The following is a 24,639-nucleotide window of genomic DNA, read 5'->3' on the forward strand; positions in this document are numbered from 1 at the left end:
TTTTTCTGGACAGCAGTGTGAGGTGCCTCTGTGCCCGGCCCCACCCAGGCGGCCAGCGCTGTTTCTGTTGGTAATTCCTACACTAGCATTCCTTCCTGCGGCGTAGGAGCCAGCAGCAGGAGCCGGATCTGGCCCCGGCCTGGCTTGGTGCAGTCCCTGATGAAAGTGGCTTTTACACTCCACAGGATTGTTTTAAATTGTGACAGAGATGGCATGTGGCCTGAAAAGCCCAAAAATATCACTGTCTCGCCCTCTACAAAACACGTTTGCAGACCCCGCCCAGTGGGCAGTCCCTGCAGGTCCACCTACCCGCAGCCTCCCTTGCAGAATAGATTGTCTGAAAACACAGCAACGCTGGAGAGATGGCGGATGTCTCCCTTGTTTTAGGAACCTCAACACTCTTGGCCTGAGAACACACCACTGCACTTAACAGACAGGGGGCGCTCTGGGGTCCTCCCAGCAGCAGGTGAGGGCTCATCGGATTGAAACGTGCTAAGAGGGTAGATTTCATGTTGTGTTCTTACCACAATAGTTCACATTTTGAAAAAGAAAGTCACCTGGAAGGATAAAATATATTCATTCAACAAACATTCACACAAGTAGGTAAGTTTGAGGACTGGAAAGGTACCAATAAACAGACAGGGAAGGGGTATCAGATATAAATATTTTAGGTTGTCTGAAGAGAAAACATCTGTTATGAGAAAAGAAAAGGTGAAATATAAGGACTGTCTTTTTCTTTAAGATTTTTTATTGATTTTTATTTATTTTTAAAAAATATAATTAATTGATTTTTTACAGAGAGGAAGGGAGAGAGATAGAGAGTTAGAAACATCGATGAGAGAGAAACATCGATCAGCCGCCTCCTGCACACTTCCCACTGGGGATGTGCCCGCAACCAAGGTACATGCCCTTGACCGGAATCGAACCCGGGACCTTTCAGTTTGCAGGCCAACGCTCTATCCACTGAGCCAAACTGGCCACGGCGTTTTATTGATTTTTAGAGAGAGAGCAAGGGGGAGAGAGAAACATTGATGTGGGAGCAGAACATCAATCTGTGCCTTGTACACGGCCCCCTTTCCCCGCCCCCCCCCCCCCCCTGCCCCTTGGATCAAGCCCACAACCCAGGCCTGTGTCCTGACCTGGAATCAAACCACCAACCTTTCAGTGTGCAGGATGATGCTTAACCCACTGAGCCACACCGGCCAGGGCTCAGGGCTATCTTACTGCATAGTTTTGATAAGATAAAAATAAATCCACTTGCATGAATTTACTTTTAATGTAGAAATTAGACTTCACAATCATAGTTTTCAGGAACCATTAGCCAAAGATGTCCAGGGCCTGTGAATATAAGGTTATTTTCCAAAAGGCCACCTTTCCCCATGTCCCGGCTCCTGTCACCTGTACTGTGATGGCTTCTCTCTGAAACTTTTGGGCAGAATGACTTGGTCCCTCCAAAGCCTTGGCCCCCAGCACTGTGAACAGCATTCCTCACTATTTCTCTGTCTCTCCACCAAGAAAGGAAGCACTTTAGGGCAGGAAATATGTGTCCACTCAACATCGTTCACCCCTGTCCTCTCTCAGGGCCCGGCGAAGCGGTGCTTGTTGAAGGACTGACTGACTACTGAGTTTATGTTCATAACATCACACAGACGTAGAGCATGTGAGCAAATCTTGGTTATGCAACTTGCTATGAGAGAGAGAGAGAGAGAGGATCCCGAAGGGAACACGGCCTGTGGACATCTGTCCTGAGTCTGAGGGTGGGAGGAGAGAGACATGGGGAGGGTCAGGCAGACACACCAAGGAAGTGAATCACTTTTAAAGTTTGAGAGGGGAGCTAGCTGCTCCAGGTACCACTCCCTTTCCTGCCACCTTACTGCACTCCTTACCGCTTCTCTTCCAGCTGGTCGAACATTATTCTTATAAACCAGATGGTTTGCTACGAGTCCTTACAGTTCCATGTCAAAAAATCGGCGGGCAAACGGGTGAGTGACTAAGACATTGGAATTTCCATCTTTTAGATAATAATAATAATGCCATAATCACAGCCGTGTTTCAGGTTCCGCCTGTTGCAAATTCAGGTGGGATGAGGCCTTGTTTCTACTGAGTGATTGATTAAAAATGATAGATTGCTCCTATTTTACATATATCATTGATTAAAAAAATAGTCAATACCTTTAACTTTAAAAAAAACTAGTGCTCATTGCAGGGGGGAGAAGCAGAGTGGAGATAGTAATGAGGAGGAGTGTGTGCAGACGCCGCATGCTCCCCAGCAGCCGCGCTTTGCGGTCAAGGCCTGATCTCGGAGGAGGTCCTGGTGCTTCGGGGCGAGCAGTAACCATCCCCTTCCTCACCAGGAAATGTGAATTTTGGAGGCCGCCCGCAGCTCCTAGGCGCCAACCCTGCGGTGAGTGTTTCCAGAAATACCGCAGCGGGGAAGCAGGGTAGGGGAGGTAGAGAAGGGCACTTTGGGCTCACAGGAGTCATGGTCATCATTGTTTCCATTACGCTAAAGAGACTGCGGGCGTCAGCTAGGTCTGCCCCGTTCCGAGCTAGTGAAGTTCATGTTTTGGGGGGTTAAATCCTCTCCATTTCCTAAAGGTATGCAAAAGACCATGAAACCCAGTGTTAAATTGGAAGTATGCCTCCCGGCAGATTTGGGAAAAGACAACATGTTGTGCGGCTCAGTCTGAGCCGTCTGTGGACCAGCACGGCCACGTGCACGGTGGCTGGAGCACGCCTGGGGTACAGGACGTCTCCGTGTGCTGTGGGCCGATCGTTGGGTTCCGTCAGCCAGGACAGGGTTAGGGGAGACGGGCCCTGCCCCGAGGCTGCTCGCCCGGACCTCCGCAGGAAGGCCGAGGGGCAGTGCTGGATGGTCCGTGAGGAGCCTCAGGGCAGCGGGGATGCCAGCACTGGGCCAGAACCTACCTCCCTGCGTGCCAGGAGGAGGTGAGAGGTGGCCTGTCCATACTTCATGGGTTTGTCTGAAATGTGCCGGACGCCCCCAAAGAGAGCGAATTCCAGACGGCGAGGAGCTGACGCACCGTTTCACACTCAGCGTGGGAACTGGCTCCTGCTCCTTCTGGAGGTGCTCACTGTGGGCCTTTGGTCCCCCCGTGTCATCTGGGAAGTGTAAAATCACCCCATTGCGAGCTTTGCGCCCCACACCGCACCTTTCCGGCGGCTCCTGGCCAGTCAGTCCACTGCCCCCCCATGAGCTCCATGAGGCCAAGTCCCCTTCCTCCAGGGTGGATGGCGCTGGAACTCGAAGAACCCAAGCGCTCCGTTTAGCCGCGTGTCACCCAGTGGCTTCCAGAAGCCAGGGCTTTGGGACGAGTTATTGACGGATGAGATGCGCACAGAGGAAAGGTGCACAGCCGTGTCCCCCGTGACTGCCCACACGCCCGGCCGCCCGAGGGAGGCGCCGTGGGCTGGCAGGTGTGCCTGCCCTTTCCTGGTGATTTACCTGCAGCTGGAGCTGAACGACTCTGTGAGGCACGGGCTGTTTAATGCAACAGCCCCGACTGTAAGCCTTTTGTGGAAAATAGCCCCCAAGTGATTTTCCAGGTCTTAGCTCGGGCGCCCAGCTCTCCTCACAGAATTCCTAACGGTTAAGAGCGAGTCACTGGGCACAGCCCAGCGGTCCGGCATTGTGGTTAGAAAGCGCGTTAAAAGGAGCATGTTGTGGACCGTAGACCATATTTGTCTTCTCAAACACTGACTCTTCCTCTTTGCTGTTACGGTTTCTAGACTTGGACAGCAGGAGGAATAATCTCAAGGATCAAATCATACTCCTTCCCCAAGCCCGGCCACAGAAAGGTACTCACGCGCCCGCTTCTTGCTGCCCCTGGCCGAGTGGTCGGACTGACCCGCGCTGGGCACCCTGCTGTGTGTGCTGCTTGCCTGCTCTGTGCGCCTCTGCCCTCCTGCTGCTCTGGCCCTCATCTCTTGCCGAGTGTGGCTCTCACGGGCAGCCACCTGGGATGCACGGTGCTTGCCATGCAGGCCCTGGCCACGCTGCTGCGAAGCCCCGCTGTGTGCGCGCTGCCTCTGCTGTGTGCCGCAGTCGCTGCGTCAGCGTGGCAGGTGGGAGCTGATTCTCACACTGGGAAGTCTTTGCCAAGTGAGCCGGTTCCTTCAGCTGCAGGAAGTCCATGTTGAGGGTTCTGGTAACTGGAGGCACAAGTGCATGTGGATGGAGGAGCCGAGGTTGGAAGGGCTGCCCAGCGAGGGCCTGCGCTATGTGCTTCATAGATGCCAGGGGCTAAGTATGACGCGGATAGAGATGAGGTGAAATTGAAGGGTTAGAAACACCAATTTTGTGTGAGGCAGTAAGATTGCCATATATTGTTATATTGTGCTATATTATTGAATTATGAGGGAAATAAAAAGTTCTTTTTTAATGACTTTTATTTATAATGAATCACCTCCCTCAAAACCCATATATCATAAATCCATGTATATGGATTTCTTTTTTCCCCTTTCCTATTTTTACCATCGGTGAGGTAAAAGTGATTCTTTTACTAATAATTCTTTCCATTTTCATATCAGTTGGTATTTTCCAAACATTTCAGCAAATCATTGGGCACCAGCTCATGAAGCAGATTGCCTAAGTGCTTATGAGAAACCAATAAAAAGCATAAATGCCTTGAGGCTTTATTTAGTGAAAGTTTCCCGAGTGGGTAGCCATGCTCAATGCCTTCTCACCTTGTTGACCATGGAAGGCAGACCGCACGGCCGGGAGTGTAGGCGGGGCTTGAGGGAAAGCAATGCGATGACCTGAGCAGAATACGTCTGGGAACGTCCGGGTCGGTGCAGGCCAGCCCCGGGAGACGCCCGCTCCGAGGGGCATCGCTCTCGGGGGTGACAGGGAGCTGGGGCCAGGCCTCGGGAGCACACCCTCTCGCGGTTCCTTTTGCCCACGATGAGGTCAGGACCAGGAGGGGCCTGAGCTCTGGCCTTAGAGCGGTCAGCACTCCCTGATCCCAGGCTCCTCTGCACAGCTGCGCCTTCCGGCCCGCCTGGCCCTGGGCCTGGCGCGTTCGCCCTTCTCCTCGGAGAGGCTCCCCTCGGGTCCAGGATGGTGCCCGTCAGCCGAGGTGACGCCGGTGTCCGGTGTGTTCTCACTTAGGGTGCCTTTCAGTCGTGAATCATCCTTTCAACGTTATGATTATAAATTCAGTTCCAGTCGTGACTGCCCGCCATGGGGCGGCAGCCACACCAGAGTTCATCAGCTGCTGCTTGGACAGATGACCTGGCAGGACACGCTGTGTGCCCGAGGCCCCCCCCCACCCCCCTCACTCACAGGGTCTGCCCGGCAGCCCTGCAGGAGCCCCGGTGACCTGGGCCCCCTCCAGCTCCCACCTTGTTCATTCACCACTCGCTTCATAACAGCCCAGCCGGGAAGCCCCGGAGGGAGCACGGTCACTGCAGGCCCGACTCCGTGCTCACCCGGCCTGTGCTCCCAGGCGTATCGGCCAGAGCTCAGCCGGGGCGTGTGACCACGCGAAGACTTACGTGTGAAAGAGACACACCCTCACACACACATGGGTATCTCCATAATCACGCATGCACACGGCTAGTGTCTGCACACATCTGTATGCAGATGCACCCCCCACACATGTGCCGATTAACCCCAGGCTGAGCCGTACACAGTGCAGGGGCTGGGTAAGCAGGCCGCTGGACGGGGCGGGTAGGACCGGATGAGCCGCTCGGGCACACAGGCTGTCACCACAGCCAGGGGGCAGTCGTGGCCCAGCCTCACCTTTCTCTCTCGGGAAAGTCGCAGCCCTCTTCGAAGGCCCCTGGACTGATTGAAGCAGGCCCCCAGGATAAGCTCTCCATTTAAATAAGCTAATTAGGGACGTGACTGACATCTGCAAAACCGCCCAGCAGTGGGAGACCGGGCGACTCAGCCAGAACGGCAGGACGCCCAGCCCGCTGCGCGAGGGGCAAGCCTCCCCACAGGTCGGTCCCAGCGGAAGCCGCTCTGCTCACTCACACGGCCGAAAGCAAAATCCAGAAAACAAGTTTTAATAGAGCTTTAGACTAAGGAGACGTGTCTAACGTAAGTTGAAGGAGATATTAGTAAGGCTACCTAAAAGTAAAGAATCATGGGTAAGAATCCTAACACCATCAAAAGAGAAATAATAAACTGGGAGTAAGTATTAGTAATGACGTACAAGATTACTATCATAATATATAAAGAAAGTCAATAAATCACTAAAAGTTTTAACTATCTAACAGGAGATTGGGCAGAGAATGTCGGTAGGCTGATTTTAGTAAAGCAAATATAAATAGCCCTTAAACGCAGGCAAAGATGTTCCATTTTATAATGAGATGCAAGTTAGACCTGTAGTCCTCCGTGTCCACCTGTGAACTGATCCAGATAAGCAGCGTGGGGACAGCGTGGGGCACAGGAGTGGGGAATAAGCACCTCACACCTGGTTGAAGTGAGAAGTGATACAATCTCTCAGGAAGGCGTTTTCACAACACCCATCAAAACTAAAAGCAGGCTTTCATCTCTCAGCATTTACACACATACTCTTGCACTCATATGAAGGTGTTTATTGCAACATGGTATATTTGACAATCTGGAAATAACTCAAAAGTCTATCAATGGAAAATACATAAAATCACTTACAGTAATATGCATACTGTGAGAGGCAGCTGAGATCTAAAATTGTTTCCAAAATCCAATGTTAATTGCAAACAGCAACATCATACACATATGTTTGTGCTGATATGGCATAGAATATTCTGGAAGAATACCGAAAATAGCTGCTTTTGGAGTAGCAGATGGTGTCAAGGAGACCCACTTCTCATTGTACACCCTGTTGTGCATTTCTTTTTTTAAAATATATTTTTATTGATTTCAGAGAGGAAGGGAGAGGGAGATAGAAACATCAATGATGAGAGAGAATCATGGATCGGCTGCCTCCTGCACGCCCCCCACCAGGGATCGAGCCCACAACCCAGGCATGTGCCCTTGACTGGAATCGGACCCGGGACCCTTCCACTGAGCCAAACCAGCTAGGGTCTGTTGTGCATTTCTAAACTTGCACCTATTAAATTTACTTCATCAATTTTTAAAAGAATTAAATATTGGGAAATAATTACTCCAATTAATACTGTGAAACTACTTTTTTTGGCCAAAAAGGGGGCTTATTTAAATTTGTAACAACTTTGAAGTATGCATTGAATTTTCATGGATGCCAAAAATATCAATAGTTAATTGATAAAAAGAATTGTGAGATTTAAACTGTAGGTTGAAAACATTTTAATTGCTTATAAGAAATATTTTAGGAGAACTAATAGTTATATTTTCACAAATAGAAGGGGATTTTCCATTATTTAACCAGTTATGAGAAAAGACCACAAGGAATTATTTCAAATATTTCAGTTGTTTAACTAAGGTGTAAATAACTTTCTTGAATTTGTTAATTTGATCAATATAAATAGTTTTTAATAATCCAAGCACAAAAAAAGGTGGGTGTTAAAGCTTGAATTAAATCTAGCATGTGTGTAGTTAATAAAAAGTGTATTTTGATTTGAAGATGATTATTAGTCAAATAATCTTAAAGTTTATAATAAAAACTTAAGGGCAGATGTAGTTTAAACATTTCTTTAGATATTAGTAACATTTCAATACTTTAAAATAGAACAGGATTTAACTGAAGAACACAGGTGTGACTCCCCTCTGCCCGCCCGTGGTGGGCCTGGCGTGATGACCCTCGGGGTGGTCGTGGCACCTGGGTGCGTACGCTGGAGGCACAGGCACCTCTCCTTCCCTTAGGAACTGGACCGAGCAGCCTCCTCCCAGAACCAAAGACGGGCTTTCAGTTCCGCAACCCAGAGGCACGTCCCCCTTACCTCAGCCGTGGAGTGCACCCAGAATTTCACATTACAGTCCGCTCTCCATGTCTTATTCCAACACATACAGTGATGGTTGGAATATTTAAGACATTTAAATACCCAGTCCGCTAGGGTCCCGCTGAGGAAGGAGGAGAGAAAGCAACTCTCCAGTCGTACTGGTTGGCAATGCCAAGGCAGGGCCAGGCCTGAGAAGGGCGTGTTGTGTCATACACTAGTAAAGGGTCAGATTTAATACCTGTGCTTCCAAGGTGAGGGCGCTCATTGTGAAGGTCAGGCGAATCTTCGTGGATCTGAAGGAAACCTCACCTCCCCCCATGCCCTGGCGGAGGAGGCTCCACCTGCTGTGGGACCTGCTCCCCTTCAGGGCTGCGGCCTTTCCACTGGAGACTAGAGCCCTGCCAGCTTACGGCAGCCAGTGCTCCTGAACCCTGCTGGTTCTTTTTGCCGCTGTGATTGTGACAAGTCTGTCTATATCTTTATCACGGCTACTGCCTGATTCAAAAATGTCTTTGAAGGAGTCCAAAAATTACAGCCCAGAAAGGGCGTTCCTGGAGCACGCCCAGTACTCCGGTTCAGGACACTGCACTCGCCTGGCAGCTCCATAGAGCAATTCTGTCTCCCCTTTTGTTCCCTTCTGAGTCCTCGCTTCTTAAACCCAGGCACACGTGACAATGTGTCAGATGCATTTTCTACTTGCAGTTAATCCTGGGAAAAAAGAAAAGAGACCAGGGATTGTGGTTTGGAGCCTAATTTTTATTTTGTTACTGTGGAGTGGTCTGTTTTTACCGGAATTCATAAAACTGGAAGGGCACACATTTCTCCTTGCAGAAAGCTAAGGCAGCTAGTGCCACCTCGTGGTGCCCTGCGGTTTGACTTCTGTTTGGAATATCAGCAAAAATAGGAAAAAGGCAATTGTCAACTTTCACTTACACTTTGTTCTCTAAGCAGAAAAGGTGATGCTATTGATTAGGGAGGAATAAATCATCAAATACAAAGCAGACCAAGTAACTACCAATGGTGTAGTGACCAACAATATGCTTTTCATTAAATTTTAAATACTAATCAATACTGTTATAATTCACCATTATGCCTTAGATCTCACCCTCTTTTTCAAAAAAAAATATTTTTAATTGATTTTAGAGAGACGAAGGGAGAGAGATGGAAACATTGATGAGAGAGAATCATTGATCAGTTGCCTCCTGCATGCCCCCTACGGGGGATTGAACCCACAATCGGGGCACGTGCCCTGACCTGACCCGGAATCGAATCTTGACCTCCTGGGTCATAGGTCGATGCTCAACCACTGAGCCATGCTGGCTGGGGCTATAGCGGCTACAGCTCATTCTTTGCAAAGTCTTCATTCTTCTTTCCCCCTGAGCATAGACTCCAGCGGGTTTGCTGTTGGGTATTCTGCTAACTGGCATATTCATCCAGTGCTTAGGGAACGTGAAACTTGCTCTCTGTCTTCATTTCACCGTAAAGCCACTACTGCCCTTTTAGCTGAAGCAACAGAAAACCTCCTGTTTCTTTCAGAGAAGGGCCTCCCAGGTGCAGTGCCCTCCTCTGTCCCCGGCGGGCAGCAGGGCGTGGGTCAGGGCCGGAGCTGTGGGTGACTGAGGGCAGGTGGGGCCAATGCTAGGGCACTGACAAGGTCAAGGGAATATAAAATTTCTACTCAACTCACAGCAAAAAAAAAAAAAAAAAAAAAAGGAGGTTTTTCCATGAGTCAAATTTAGTAGCGATGCCTGGTCAAAGTTGTGCTGAGGGTGGGTCAGGAGGCTAGACTTTCAGAGGGGAAGGCTATAGGAATAGCAGGATTAGAGTTCCCCATTTCACAATGCAAACTTACATCAAAGAAACAATCCGGAGGTTGCCATTAACACCAGCACAAGGCTTCCTGCCGCTGGCGCGCCTGCTCCACCTGCTCCGGGTGTGAGAAGGATGGCTTTCCTGGGTTAGTAGAGGCTCCGCCTCAGAGGCCGTGATGGTGCTGGTGTGATGGTTGCTGACTGTCCCCGGCCACCCTCCGCTCACCCAGATGTCCCGTGGTCTCCACAGAAGCTCAGACAGAGGCCAGCCCCCGCTGCGTGAGCTTTGGAGTGAGGGGGCGGGGGCGGGGGGCAGCTGGTGGGTGTTCAATGCCTGCTTCTAAACGACTTCCACGTGCAAGTGAAGAGGAGGAGAATGAGAACCCGCAGCGCCTTTGGGAGGTGCAGGTGGAGTCCGGAGGGGCTGTGAGCAGGAGGGAGCTCTGCCCCAGCAGGTCTGGGGTCCCAGCGGCATTTAGCCGCCCAGGATCCAAGCAGTTTCCCGAAGAATGAGATAAGCCCGTTGCTTTCTGCTTCCTTCCTCATTCTTCCCCCTGTCTTTCTGCACAAGCTACATGTGATTGTTTGCAAATAAAAGTAGTTCCACAGCAGAGTAGCAATGCAGAGGTGACCTGCTCTCTGTTTGTGCTTCAGACCTCCTCGCAGGGGACCCGGCCAGAGAGCTCCGTGACCTTTAACCCCTATGAGCCAGAGGGAGCGCCTTGGGCCTCAGAAAGAGGTGAGAGCCGCCCTCTCAGCCCCCAGACGTTTCCTGCTGGGTGAGCGGTCCCACAGCCTCCCTGTAGCGGGTGGGCCTCCTGGGAACCGCTCCTCCCGCTGCTCAGAGCTCCCGCCTCCTCAGTGCTAACTCTGCTCCAGGTCCGAGTCCTGAGGGCACGTCTAGGCGGGTGCTGGGCCCACTACACACCTGGGGGGGGGGGGCGGGGGGGGAGGACAGGGGGGGAGGCGCACCCTGAGCAGACGCCTGGGCTGCGGGAACGGCCTGGTGAGGGAGGTGCTGGTGCGGTGAGGCCCACACCGGAGGCTGCTCCGTGGGCTGTGTCCTCTCTGGACTCGCTATCAGAAACGGGCCTCTGCACGGCCTTCTCGGGTCTCTAGGTGACCCCAGGACATTTTTTATTGGTGAACTTGGTCTGTTCGTTGCTACAAAAGCCACCCCAAAACTTAGTAGCTTAAAACCACAGCAGTCATTTACGGGATCTCTCCTTAAGTCACCTGGTCAGCTCAGGCATTCGGGCCGGGCCTCTCACGGTCGCACTGGCAGCCTGGGGCCGGCCGTGGCGAGCCGCCCGTCTCCACTACCCTGGGCTCCGGCCTGGGCTCCCACATGCTCGGGCTGTCTCCCAGCCTGGGAGGCGTCAGGGCAGTGGGACGCCTTGCATGGCGTCTGAAGCCTCAAGAGCCACATTAATGCAAATAAGCCGCTGTCACCTCTCCCGAGAACGTCACCAGCATCGCTCCTGGTAGACGCTGTAGCTGACAGTTACAGCGGCCACCGAGGCAGGGACGCCTGCACCTCCCAATGAAGGAGGTCGGCGTTTTCAGAAATAAAGTCACCACAGCCCACCAGGAGGGCCGTCCGCATTCGCCTCTGGCATGAGAGCCCTGTCCTAATAAACATTCGCGCAGGAATGGGAGTCACGGACAGCGGGCCCTCGGGCTTATTGCTGCCCCCACGGGCGCGTGAGGCCCGCCTGACTCTCCCTGGCCCCGTCACTACCCAGAGTGGCCGAGGGCAGCTGTGGCCACCGGGAGGTAGGCGGGTGGATGGCGGGACTTCACCCGGCCCCCCCAGCCTGTGCTCCCCACTCCGCTGCAGAAGCCCAGAGAGAAGCGCTGCCCATGGACACGGAGGTGTACGAGAGCCCCTACGCGGACCCCGAGGAGATCCGGCCCAAGGAGGTCTACCTGGACCGGAAGCTGCTGACCCTGGAGGACAAGGAGCTGGGCTCCGGCAACTTCGGCACCGTGAAGAAGGGCTACTACCAGATGAAAAAGTAAGCCGGCCCCCTCCCCGCCCCCGCCCCCGCCTGTGCGGGGCGTGCTGTGTTCATTTAATCCCAAGCACGAAGGGTAACGCACCAGACCTGAGTCTTTCTTTGTTAATAGTATAATTTTTGTCCATTTCCGGTACAGTTACCATGAAAGCACCCATTATGTATATTAAGTATGTAGATAATAATTATATATGTTAGTTTGGAGGTTACACAGGTGTCTTGTAGAGACTTAGAAAATAGAAACAAGTGAAAAGTAAAAATATAAAAATGTCATATTTATACCAGCCAAATATCACCATTGTGAATCAACCATAGTGTGTGTGTGTGTGTGTGAGAGAGAGAGATCTTTATATGCACACACATACACATGCTATTTAATTAAAATGCAATCATTCAGTAACAATGTTGTCTACTTATTTTCTTTGATTTTTTCAAATTATGTCTCATTTTTCTTACCCAGAAAATTTCTAATTTGCTTTCACCCATAATTTCAAATAACAATACCTATTATGCAATAATTAGAATTGCTAAACTACTAAAATCTCTTTGTACTTCACTTGGCCTTTGGAAAATTCCCACATGGAATGTTCAGTGGAAATACTAGTTTCTAAAGTCCTTCGGCACAAACCCCCTCTTTGAATGTGTGTGTTTGAATTAGTATGCCACTGGTATGAATCAAGTTGGTTTTGTTGTTCGATGCTATTTTAAATGTAAGGAACTTGTGTAAATGTTTTTGAGTAGGTAAGTCGCATGATTCAAGGGCCAAGAATATAGATAAAGGTCAACACAAAAGTCTTGCTCTCTGTCGCTCGTCTTCCATGTGTGTATGCTAGTATATGTGTGTTTTAAATGTATACTTATATATGTTTGAATAATGTGCTTACTTTAAAATATATGGACGCATACCACAGTCATTTTGCAAAATGGGTTAAATTATCCTGTACTAAAGTATACATTTTCATAACTAGTCTGTGATAGTAAATTTCTGGCTTAGCTATATATGTAAATGAGCATAGACATGATTGTGGATTCACAACCTCAGCTGGAGGGATCGGGAGAGGAAGGCCCTGAGGCAGGGGCACAGGAGGTCTTTGCAGCCCCCAGCACCGCGTCTCCCGTCAGCAAACACGGCCCGGCCCCCTTTCCTTGCATCCTCTGTACTTCTCGCGGCCTCCCCAGTTGCTTTTCCATGTCGAGGTCTGGCTCAACTTTTTGTTGGGCTCATTTGAAGGTATTTAGTGCTTTTGGTGTTGATATGTACGGTATAATTCCTAGGGTTTGATGTGCTTATCCCTGGTGTTGGTTGAATATGGAAATGTAACTGGCTTTGCCTGTTGACCTGATACCCAGCAGCCTGGCTAAATTCACCTGTTATTTCTGACTATTATTTCTAGTAACTTATCTTTGCAGTCTTCCACCCAGAAATGTGTCATCTATGACTAATGAGTTTTACGTCCTTCTGTTTAATCCTTACACATGCTCCGTTTCTTTCTTGCCTTGCTGTAGTGGCCAGGAGCTGCGGCTCAGTGTGGGAGGAAAGTGGCAGTGGCCTTCTTCTCATTCCTGATTTTGGGGAAAACATCAGTGTTTCCCCGCTAGGTTTGTAGCTGCTCTTATTGGATTAAGAAAGTTTCCCCTTTTTCTTACTTTTTTGAGAGCTTTGTTTTTAATCATGAATGTGTATTACATTTTTTCCACTGCTGGGATAAACAGGTTTTCTCCTTTATTGTGGTACATTATACACTGATTGAAGGATATGTTTATTGATGAGAGAGAGAGAGAGAGAGAGAGAGAGAAAGAGAGAGATGTGATAGAGAAACATCGATCAGTGGCCTCTCATATGCACCCTGACCAGGGATCAAACCCAGAACCTTTTGGTGCGCAGAGGATGCTTCTACCACCCGGCTATACTAATTGATTTTTCAAATATTAAACCCATTTTGCATTCCTAGAATAAACTCTTCTTGTTCATGAATTATATATTCATAATTTTTTATAATTTACTGAAATTTTTATTATTTCTCATAGAACTTTTGTATCTTATGTTCATGAAGATCATCCGTAAATTATATTCTTGTCATTTCTTTGGCTGGTTTTGGCATCAGGGTAATGCTGGCCTTATAAAAATGAATTGGGGAATTTTTCTTTCCTTTTCTCTATCCTGGAAGAGGCTGTAGTGTTATTTTTCTCCCTTAAACATTGGGAAGAATTGAGAGGTTTCTGCATGTTAATTTGACCCCTACCTCACACCATACACAAAACCGGTCTGGATGGATGGTTGATGAAATGTGAAGGTCAAACAATAACTTGTCTAGAGACAGCATAGGACAAACAGTGCTTCCATGACTGAGGAGGAGGGGGGGTTCCGGTGCTGCTCTGTGCCCGTCTGTGTGGGAGCTGCCCGTGGGCAACTGAGAGGCTCGCTGAGCTCTGCTCTGTGCTGCCTGCGCCTGTCTGAGAGCATGTCAGACCTACTCTGCTATTCTCTTACTTTACCTGTTTTATTCCATAGTTCTCGTTTTATTCTTCCGTTGTGGAGTCCAACAAAAGAGCTCCATACTCCCTGCATTTGTGGGAATCATATCACAGAGAGATGCAGTTTTCAAATCATTCGTAGTTAAGTTCCATTCATTGATGTAAGCCCCACTGTGTCAAGATGTTTTCCAGAGTTCCAACATGATCTGTGTGATGTTATTAGAAAATAAAAAAAATAATTCATTTTTTTGCAAAATTGTTGAGGCTTGCTCAAAATTCACAAAGCACTTTAAAAGTTGTGTAAGCTTGTTATGTCTGCATCTCTGTTCACCTACGTTACATACAATCTGAGATGGCAAATCCCAAAACGTTACTGGAGCCCACTCCTGCCTTATCTGTCAGGTCTCATTGGAAGTGACTTACCTGCTCTGTTGTCCTAGGCTTGCTGCTTGGCTGGGGCATTCTGCAGCACCCACCCCGCCCACTGGTTTTAACTGAAGAATTGTTACTCCCTTTGTCTGTGAAGTGACAGAACATTGTTGGAAAACTAGTCACTTACAGCTTCTTACGATGCATGTCCCTTCAGGGCTGTTACGTGTATAACCCGTTCCTAAAGGACATTTCTCTCGAGCGAGCCCGTTGAGCGGTCTGAGGTGTGTGGCTTCTTTGCAGAGTTGTGAAAACGGTGGCTGTGAAAATCCTGAAAAACGAGGCCAACGACCCGGCTCTGAAAGACGAGCTGTTAGCAGAAGCCAACGTCATGCAGCAGCTCGACAACCCGTATATCGTGCGCATGATCGGGATCTGCGAGGCCGAGTCCTGGATGCTGGTCATGGAGATGGCGGAGCTGGGCCCGCTCAACAAATACTTACAGCAGAACAGGTACTGCCGGCCCCGCGCCTCCGCTGCGGGCGCGCACAGAGCACTGGGTGCCCAGGGAGCCTCTCTCCTCCATCCTCCCCGGCACCGTGCGAGAGGAGGTAGCTGCTGTCTTGGGATCAAGTGTGTTTTAGCTCCTTTTGGGCAAAAACAAAAACAAACAAACAAAAACCTCTAATTTACCAGTTTGGATTTCATTCTCTTTGCTCGCTCTGTCCTGGCCCAGGGATAGATAAAGTCAGCTTCAGAATGTCTTGGCAGTCAGCGTCACCTCCTAGGAAAGACATGCTTTGTACAAGAACATTTCATGCGCTTTTTATAGGGATGACCACGGTAGCTTGCCTGTCCGGCTGACCTCTCCGTCCCCAGGAGTAGTTACTGCTGAGAGTGCTGCTGCGGTGCTGATGGAATCACTCAGCCTAGCCGCTGGCTGCTTAATCATCTGCTACATTGTGTTTCTACTTAGGCTGTGTCTTTAATCCCCTGGAAGGGAGGCATTGCTCCCACTTCATGGGGGAAAACTGGGACTCAGGGTGGGTTTTGTTTTCTGTCCACTAGTGAAGCCTGGTTCTCCTTTAGCCGGAATGGCCAGCCTGCTGTACGCTTGCATGCAGTTCAAAGCAAGCCTCGAAAATGGCACCGTTAAACACCGGGAGGATGGTGCTCACTCTTGAACAGCCATAGGGTAACAAGGTCCTTTGTCACCACTCGTGAGTCTTGCCGGAGGAGAGTAGGAAGGGAGAGGACCCACCCCTGTCTGTGAGGCGCACATCGGCTGTTCCTAAATGGACCCTGTCCACCGTCACTAATGACACACTTCCCTTGCAGACACGTCAAAGACAAGAACATCATTGAGCTGGTTCACCAGGTGTCCATGGGGATGAAGTACTTGGAGGAGTGCAATTTCGTGCACAGAGATCTGGCGGCAAGAAATGTCCTGCTGGTGACTCAGCATTATGCCAAGATCAGTGATTTCGGACTTTCCAAAGCACTCCGCGCCGATGAGAACTACTACAAGGTAGGCATAACCAACCAGCCGGTGTGCAGAGCAGCAGGTGGTAACAATCTGAAGCGCAAATGCATCTCCTTTATATTTTACTAGAGGCCCAGTGCACGAATTCGTACAAGGGTGGGGTTCCTAGGCCTGTCCGGTGATCAGGGCCAATTGGGCCAGCCGGGGGGAGGGACTGGCTGGCATTGGAGGTTGGCTGTGGGAGTGCACTGACTACCAGGGGACAGCTCCTGTGTTGAGTGTCTGCCCCCTGGTGGTCAGTGGCGACATAGTGACCAGTCAACCGGTCCTAATGGTCACTTAGGCTTTTATATATATAGATTATGATGGGGTTTCAAGGAGCAATTTCCCTATTTAAGAATAGCTATGCAAAAATGTGCTTCTTAGGCTTTGATTCTATTGTTAAAATGGAAATACTGTAATCCAGTGGTTCTCAACCTGTGGGTTGCAACCCCTGAAAATACATCCTGCATATCAGATATTTACATTACGATTCATAACAGTAGAAAAATTACAGTTATGAAGTAGCAACGAAAATAATTTCATGGTTGGGGGTCACCACAACATGAGGAACTGTATTAAAGGGTCGTGGCATTAGGAAGGTTGAGAACCACTGCATCACAACCTGAGATTTACTCAGAATAGTATCTTCCAAACCACATTCCTTGGACAATAGGGAACCAACAATTAAGTGTCAGAAAGAAATTAAGAACACAACCCCATTTACAGTCACATCAAAGGAATAAAAAATACATAGGAATAAATTTAATCCCGGTGGTGGAAGGCCTGTGCTCCAGGGAAATCACCTCACCGGTCAGGCGGCTGCTGCCAAAGACAAGAACGAAGGCGTGTTGGCGGGGTGAGGGGGAGAGGGCCGCCTGGGCACTGCTGGTGGGAATGGGCACAGCCACTGTGGAAAGTCGGATGACGGCTCCTCAAAAAATTAAGAACAGAGTTACCTACGACACAGCAGGCCCACGTTTGCATAGTCTCCTGAAGGAGAGAAAGTGGCTGTGTGAGGGCGGTCTGTGCCCCCGTGTTTATCGCAGCATTATTCACAACGGCCAAGATCTGGAAACAACCTAAATGTCTACCGGTGGGTAAACGGATAGAGGAAATGCACACACACACACACACACACACACACGCCAACCATTAAAAAGAAGGCAATGCTGCCATTTGCAACAACACAGATGAAGCTTGAGAGCATGATACCGAGTGACATCAGACAGAACAAGACAAATACTCGACCGTCTTACTTACATGTGAAACCAAAGAAGCTGAGCCCCTGGGAACAGAGAAGGTTCTGGGGCAGGAAATGGATGAAGGTGGTCAGAGTACAAGCTGCCAGCTGTGAGCCGAGTAAGCGCTGGGCATCTCGTAAGCAAGGAGGGTGCTAAGAGAGGAGATATTACATGTTCTCACCATGGCAACAACAACAAACACGGTAATTATGTCAGGTGAAGGACGTGCAGCTAACTATACTGTTGTAAACAGCTCATAAGATATATGTGTATGAAATCATCCTATTGCACAAAAATTAAAAGCCAAGTTAGAACCTGTAAAAAGAGACTAAACACTCTAAGAAGATGGTGACTTGGAGGGTATTTCGTAAGCAAACAAAGCAAAATGGGGTAAAAGAATAAAAAGTTGAAGGGGATTAAAAAGAAGTGACAGGGATGGAAGCGAATGAGCGTGGCCCTCGGTGTTCGTGTGCGGGGGCTGAGGCCCACAGCACGGAGCCTGCAGCACCCACGCCCTTTGCCACGCAGCTCCGCCGAGATGGGCCCCACGTGGGCACAGACAGGCTCCCTCGTGTGATCTCCGCAGAAGTGACTTAGAAAATTGAAGGTTTGGGGACACCATGCGTCGCACAAGTCTATTGGCACCATTTTCCAACAGCAATTTGCTCACTTTGCGTCTTTGTGTCATATTTTGGTAATTCCTGCAATATTTCAAACCTTTGGATTATTATTAGTTTTGTTACGCTGATCTTTGATCAGTGATGTTTGATGTTGCTTTTATTAACGCTTTGGAGCAACATGAACTGCACCCACATAAGACAGCAAACTTAGTAAATGCTGGGTGTGCTCTGATTCTCCAGTGACCAGCCGCCTCCCCCTCTGTCTCCTTCCCCACGGCCCTCCTGCTCCTGAGACACAACACTATTGAAATTAGACCAACTATTAACCCTGAGGTGGCCCCTATGGCTGCCACAGACCACGGCTCCTCGGGTGGACCTGGGCAGAGGAAATGAAGCCTCTCCTGTCCCTGGGAACATCCATGATTCCTGGGAGAGGCCAACATGTCAGCCCCGCAGGAGTCTGGGCTCGGGCTTCAGGAAGGAGGCACCTGCAGATGTGCTGGGACAGCGAGCGGGCCCCAGGGGAGCTGCGGGGGAGAGCGCTGCCGTCTCCTGATGGAAGCGTAAGGGTCGGGAGCTGCAGCTCGTGGATGAGCAAAGGAAGTGGTTGCTTCAGACGGACCGACTCCTGGCGAGGAGGCCGTGGAGACTGTTGCAAGACAGCCAAGGCTTTAGAATCTCACGTGAACTTAGGTGGGGAAGCGGCCGCAGGTGTGAGAGGGCTGCCTCCAGGTCTGAAGGTTCTGTGGGTGAAATGCCGTCTGTGAGTAGCCTCAGAGAAACCGGCATGAGAGGAAGTCAATCAATGCAGCCAACTTCACTCTTGTCTTATTTTATCAACTCCACGCCCCCCACCTCAACCTTCGGCCACCACCACCCTGATCAGCCAGGAGCCATCAACACTGAGGCAAGACCCTCCACCAGCAACGATTCGGACTCACTGAAGGCCAGGTGATGGTTAGAACATTTTAGCAATAAAGTATTTTAATTAAGGGATGTACTCTGCTCTCTTAGACTGGATGCATTTGCACACTTAGTGGACTGTAGTATAGTGTAGACATAACTTTTATGCCTTTGCTAAAAGTGGTGTCCCGAGTGGAACTCACAGAACCTCCGAGGCCCGCCTCACACACTGTCAGCTCTGTCCATTGTAGCAGGATGTGTAATAACAAAGTTGTGCTTGCCCCCTTGTGACGGGACTGGCCTGTTTCACGCAGCACCTGGAAGGGCCCCTCGTGGTTCGGCCCTGCTGGCGCGTGTGTCAGAATCCCTTCCTCCGGAAGGCCGGGACACCCGCTGTATGTCGGAGCCCATTCTGTCTGTCTGTCTGTCCTCAGTCAGTGGGCGTTTGGGCTGCCGCCTCGGGCTCTGGTGAGCAGAGCTGCGTGGACACGGTGTGCGCGAGTTGGTTCTCATGCAGTCCTCCGTTTGCCTTGCTTTCAGGCGCAGACGCACGGGAAGTGGCCTGTGAAGTGGTACGCCCCCGAGTGCATCAACTACTACAAGTTCTCCAGCAAGAGCGACGTCTGGAGCTTCGGGGTGCTGATGTGGGAGGCGTTTTCCTACGGGCAGAAGCCGTACCGGGTTAGCCTCTGCTTCCCGTGTCCTGTCCTGGGCCTAGTCTGTCTGAACAGATGAGCACCTGTCACCATAGTCGTGACCTTCCTTCTGAGGCTTCGCTGTCTTTTGACGGTCAACAGGTCCTCAGTTTATTCTAAACGGCAGGAGAAATATCTCATGCTAGCTGAACAGTACATCTTTTTTTCATTGCATATTATGCATGTAAATATGCATAAAATGTACCCAAATCAGCATTAATTAAAATTGAAATAGAAAGTATGGCTATTTCAGTATCAAATTGGCAGCTCATTACAGTTTGTTAGATTTTTTAAAACCAAGGTACACATACCAAAAAGGGCGCAGTTGCTAGGATGCAGCTTGATGAACCTTCACAAATGGAACATGCTTGTGAAAGCAGCCCCAGATGAAAACAGACGGAACCCAACTCCCTGCCCCTGCACGCACGCCTCCCGCCAAGGGCCACCTCGCTGACTTCTAGATCTTAGCTAGGTGCTCCTGCTTTTGTTCTTTTTATCACTGAAATTGCGCTTCATGTACTCTTGTTTCACTGGGGATGGCAGATGGGATGTATTTGTGGCTTTGTTTTGCTTTGCTGAGTGCTATGTTTAAAAATCTCAGGTATATTTTACATGTTTTAGGGGATGAAAGGAAGTGAAGTGTCCGCTATGCTGGAGAAAGGAGAGAGGATGGGGTGCCCTCCGGGGTGCCCGAGAGAGATGTATGAGCTGATGACCCTGTGCTGGACCTATAAGTGAGTACCCCCCTTCCTGCCGTTCATGCAGCCGCTCGGGCACAGCATGCCGGGCTGTCTTCCCCTGGGGCTGGGTGTGCTCCCTCCTACACCAGCAGGGCAGCTCCTGGCTTTCTGGACCAGGCACTTCTATTCTTTAGTCTAAGAATAAGTTGACAATTACTCTAATCCCAGATGTCAAATTTAAATGTAGATAATATTGGCGGGGCGGGGGTGGCCACAGTAGAAAGATGTTCCTACGTCTGGTCCAGTGCTGTGGACCATACCTGGCGACAGAGGGTGAGAGGTACTTGGAGGGAAACGTGTACTTTCCTAGTTCCTGACCACCTTTCGGGGTAGGGCGTGGACACGATGCTGGCTGGCTCTCAGATGAACTGTGAGGTAGCACTGCCAAGGCGTGCCCCAGGCCTGGGAGGGTGGCCCTCAGAGTCGCCTGGAGCGCATGTGATCTTATGGCAGCTCAGCAGGAAGGGAGACCCATCACACCTGGGGATCAGGGAAGTATCGCACCTGGGGATGAGGGAAAGATCACACCTGGGATCAGGGAAGGATCACACCTGGGATCAGGGAAGGATCTCACCTGGGGATGAGGGAAGCATCACACCTGGGATCAGGGAAGGATCACACCTGGGGATGAGGGAAGCATCACACCTGGGATCAGGGAAGGATCACACCTGGGGATCAGGGAAGGATGACACCTGGGGATCAGGGAAGGATCTCACCTGGGATCAGGGAAGGATCTCACCTGGGGATCAGGGTAGGATCACACCTGGGCATCAGGGAAGTATCACACCTGGGGACCAGGGAAGGTTCACACCTGGGGATCAGGGTAGGATCACACCTGGGGATCAGGGTAGGATCACACCTGGGATCAGGGAAGGATCACACCTGGGGATCAGGGAAGGATCTCACCTGGGGATCAGGGTAGGATCGCACCTGGGATCAGGGAAGGATCGCACCTGGGGATCAGGGAAGGATCACATCTGGGGATCAGGGAAGGTTCACACCTGGGATCAGGGAAGGATCTCACCTGGGGATCAGGGTAGGATCTCACCTGGGGATCAGGGAAGGATCACACCTGGGGTCAGGGAAGGATCACACCTGGGGATGAGGGAAGCATCACACCTGGGATCAGGGAAGGATCTCACCTGGGGATCAGGGTAGGATCTCACCTGGGGATCAGGGAAGGATCACACCTGGAGTCAGGGAAGGTTCACACCTGGGATCAGGGAAGGATCTCACCTGGGAATCAGGGTAGGATCACACCTGGGCATCAGGGAAGTATCACACCTGGGACAGGGAAGTATCGCACCTGGGACAGGGAAGTATCGCACCTGGGGATCAGGGAAGGATCTCACCTGGGGATCAGGGAAGGATCACACCTGGGGATCAGGGAAGCATCACACTGGGGATCAGGAAGGATCGCACCTGGGGAGGCACTCATAATTTGCAATAGATTTAATAATGTGGGTACTAGCTGTGCTCTGAGATACAATGGTTAGTGATGCCAGAGCATCCTAGGAAAGAGGAGTATTGCAGGTGCTCTCAGGTGCCACCTGGGACTCTGCACCCAGGGAGCACCACTCACCCCATGGCTGGGCGTGCACCTAAGGGATCTCACCATGGTCTAGAAGCAGCATGTGGTCAGCCCAAAGGGAAAGGGCAGTATGTCCAGCTGCTGGTGCTGACCTTCTCAGAGTAAGGCCCTTTCTGTACCAAAGCTGCCCGCTGGGCCCTGGGCGCTTCTTGAACTGGGCTGTCCGTGCCAGCCAGGGAGAGGCGAGAAGGAGACTTTAGGTGGGGGTGTCCATTCTTTGAGTCTTGACTAACTGCACCCCATGGGGCCCAAACTAGAATCATTAGACTCATTGACAGGTAGGTCCCGGCCATTTTCAAAGTGGAACTCAAAGGTCTGGACTAGAAATTGCGGTTGGGGTGGGTCATATAGGAAACGGAAGACCAACGGCCCTGAGTGATGTTATAGACCTCGACTCGACACCTTGCACCTGCACTGACTCAGGCCCCGGCCACCTGCCTGGAGGCACCTCTGGAAGGCAGGCAGGGCAGGAGGGTGGACCTGCCCTCTGAGACTCCGGACAGGAACCAGGGCACCCACGCTTCTCTCACAGCACCTGTTCCTCTGCGTGGCCCGCGGGAAAGCAGGGCTGGCCTGGCTTTCGCAGGGGCTGTGTGCTGTGCTCCTGGCGGGGCTCGGGGCCCTGGTGGCTGTGAGGCGTCACCGGAGCAGAACAGACCCAGGTGGGGAGATGGCGAAGCCGTGGGAGGGCCGCCAGGGCCGGAGCCTGTGGCATTTATAGCTCTCCAGTCTGCCTGCGCCGTCATGTGGAAGGTTTCACTTCCTCTGAGAAAAATGAACTTTAAATCATTCTGAGACAGGTGGAAAAAAGAACTAAAGTGGACTCTCGGGAGATGGTTAAAGCTAGTGTTCTGCTCTGAATGTGAACCCTGATGTGTTATTTCTGTCCACTGTTCTCCACGGTGGATGCTGACCAGTGAGGAGTGGAAGGGTGTGCAGGGGGCACTCAGGGGGAGAGGGCATTAGGGGATGTGCTCCTTGGGGGGACGGGGGTGGTGATGCAGCAAGGCACCCCGGCGTGGCTGGGACTGGGGGTGATGCAGTGAGGTGCCCTGGCATGGCTGGGGGAGGGGTGATGCAGTGAGGTGTCCCCGTGTGGCTGGGGGGGGGGGGGTGATGCAGCGAGGCACCCCGGCTTGGCTGGGACTGGGGGTGATGCAGTGAGGCGCCCTGGCTTGGCTGGGACTGGGGGTGATGCAGCGAGGTGTCCCCGTGTGGCTGGGGGAGGGGTGATGCAGTGAGGTGCCCCGGCGTGGCTGGGACTGGGGGTGATGCAGTGAGGTGCTCTGGCTTGGCTGGGACTGGGGGTGATGCAGTGAGGCACCCCCGCTTGGCTGGGACTGGGGGTGATGCAGTGAGGTGCCCTGGCTTGGCTGGGGGAGGGGTGATGCAGTGAGGCGCCCCGGCTTGGCTGGGACTGGGGGTGATGCAGTGAGGTGCCCTGGCTTGGCTGGGGGAGGGGTGATGCAGTGAGGCACCCCCGCTTGGCTGGGACTGGGGGTGATGCAGTGAGGTGCCCTGGCTTGGCTGAGGGAGGGGTGATGCAGTGAGGCGCCCCGGCTTGGCTGGGACTGGGGGTGATTTAGTGAGGCGCCCTGGCTTGGCTGGGACTGGGGGTGATTTAGTGAGGCGCCCTGGCTTGGCTGGGACTGGGGGTGATTTAGTGAGGCGCCCTGGCTTGGCTGGGGGGATGGGGTGGAGAACCTGGACCAGATCTGCTCGCCGCCTTTGTCCCCCTGGACACACGGCTCTTGGTGCTGCCAGGCCCACAAGGGAGGTGAGGAGGAAAGGGCGAGCGGCATTGGCGGGAGGGCAGGCGGAGCTGCTCTGAGACAGCCCTGGCCCAGGTGCTTTCCAGCGGAGACTGAGGTCACAGCCAAGTGAGGTCCAGGCGGCGGTCTCCCCATCACGCCACCCAGGGCGCTGTCCAGGGATCTACGCAGACCCCTCCTCTCGGAATGGGCAGCAGGGCCCAGGGGTCCGTGGAGGAGCAGCAGTGATGGCGGCCATGCCCCAGTTAGGAAGGACAACTCCTCGTCACACGGAGGTTCTTTTCCCAAAAGCTGGATTTCGGAAGCTTACAGGTTTCTATGGATGCCCTGGGTGCCGGTGCCGGTGCCGGTCAGGGAGCGATGGTCGGAGACTTTGTCTGCTAGAAGCAGTTAAATGATGTCCAGTTGAATGAAAAAGAACACACAGAGCATTTGGGGGGCATGGCCAGCCAGGAGGCCTGGGAGCGCAGGAGCTGGCGATGGGGAGTCACCTCGGCAAACCTCACAGAGACCCCGGCCCTCCCCGTATGAGCCTGCAGGTGAGGAGGAGAGGAAGTGGCTGCCTGGGCATGACGCCTGGGAGCTTCCAGAACCTGGAGTCAGTGAAGCAAACACAAACGACCCCTGTGTAGTCTCCAAGCTTTCCTCCACTGTCAACAGCCAGCCACCTTTTCCAAGTGACTGATTTTTATATGTTTTTATTGATTTTTTTAGAGAGGACAGGAGAGGGATAGAGAGATAGAAACATCAATGGGCTACCAAGGTGATAGATTTTGATAGCTAGGTAGGTAGGTAGGAAGGTAGGTGGGTAGATAGGAAGGAAGGTAGGTGGTAGGAAGGTAGGTGGGTAGGAAGGTAGGTGGTAGGTAGATAGGTGGGTAGGTGGGTAGGTAGGAAGGAAGGTAGGTGGGTAGGTGGGTAGATAGGAAAGTAGGTGGGTAGGTAGGTAGGTGAGTAGGAAGGTAAGTGGGTAGGTGGGTAGATAGGTGGGTAAGAAGGTAGGTGGG

General features: G+C 51.4%; 1 protein-coding gene across 1 annotated transcript in view; it reads left to right on the forward strand.

Moving 5' to 3' along the window:
* The window catches only part of SYK (spleen associated tyrosine kinase), an 80,399-nt gene that overhangs the window by 52,069 nt on the left and 3,691 nt on the right, over positions 1–24,639 (forward strand). Inside the window, exons 5-13 of the mRNA XM_070400790.1 lie at positions 1,901–1,982; positions 2,355–2,404; positions 3,751–3,819; positions 10,338–10,422; positions 11,524–11,701; positions 14,849–15,058; positions 15,884–16,073; positions 19,375–19,515; positions 20,151–20,263. Of these exons, the coding sequence (XP_070256891.1) occupies positions 1,901–1,982; positions 2,355–2,404; positions 3,751–3,819; positions 10,338–10,422; positions 11,524–11,701; positions 14,849–15,058; positions 15,884–16,073; positions 19,375–19,515; positions 20,151–20,263 (1,118 nt within the window). The remainder of the gene's footprint in view (positions 1–1,900; positions 1,983–2,354; positions 2,405–3,750; positions 3,820–10,337; positions 10,423–11,523; positions 11,702–14,848; positions 15,059–15,883; positions 16,074–19,374; positions 19,516–20,150; positions 20,264–24,639) is intronic.

Source organism: Myotis yumanensis, unplaced genomic scaffold, assembly GCF_028538775.1.
Source record: "Myotis yumanensis isolate MYYU_CA2020_CCGP unplaced genomic scaffold, mMyoYum1.0.hap1 SCAF_21, whole genome shotgun sequence".
NCBI classification, from domain to species: domain Eukaryota; kingdom Metazoa; phylum Chordata; class Mammalia; order Chiroptera; family Vespertilionidae; genus Myotis; species Myotis yumanensis.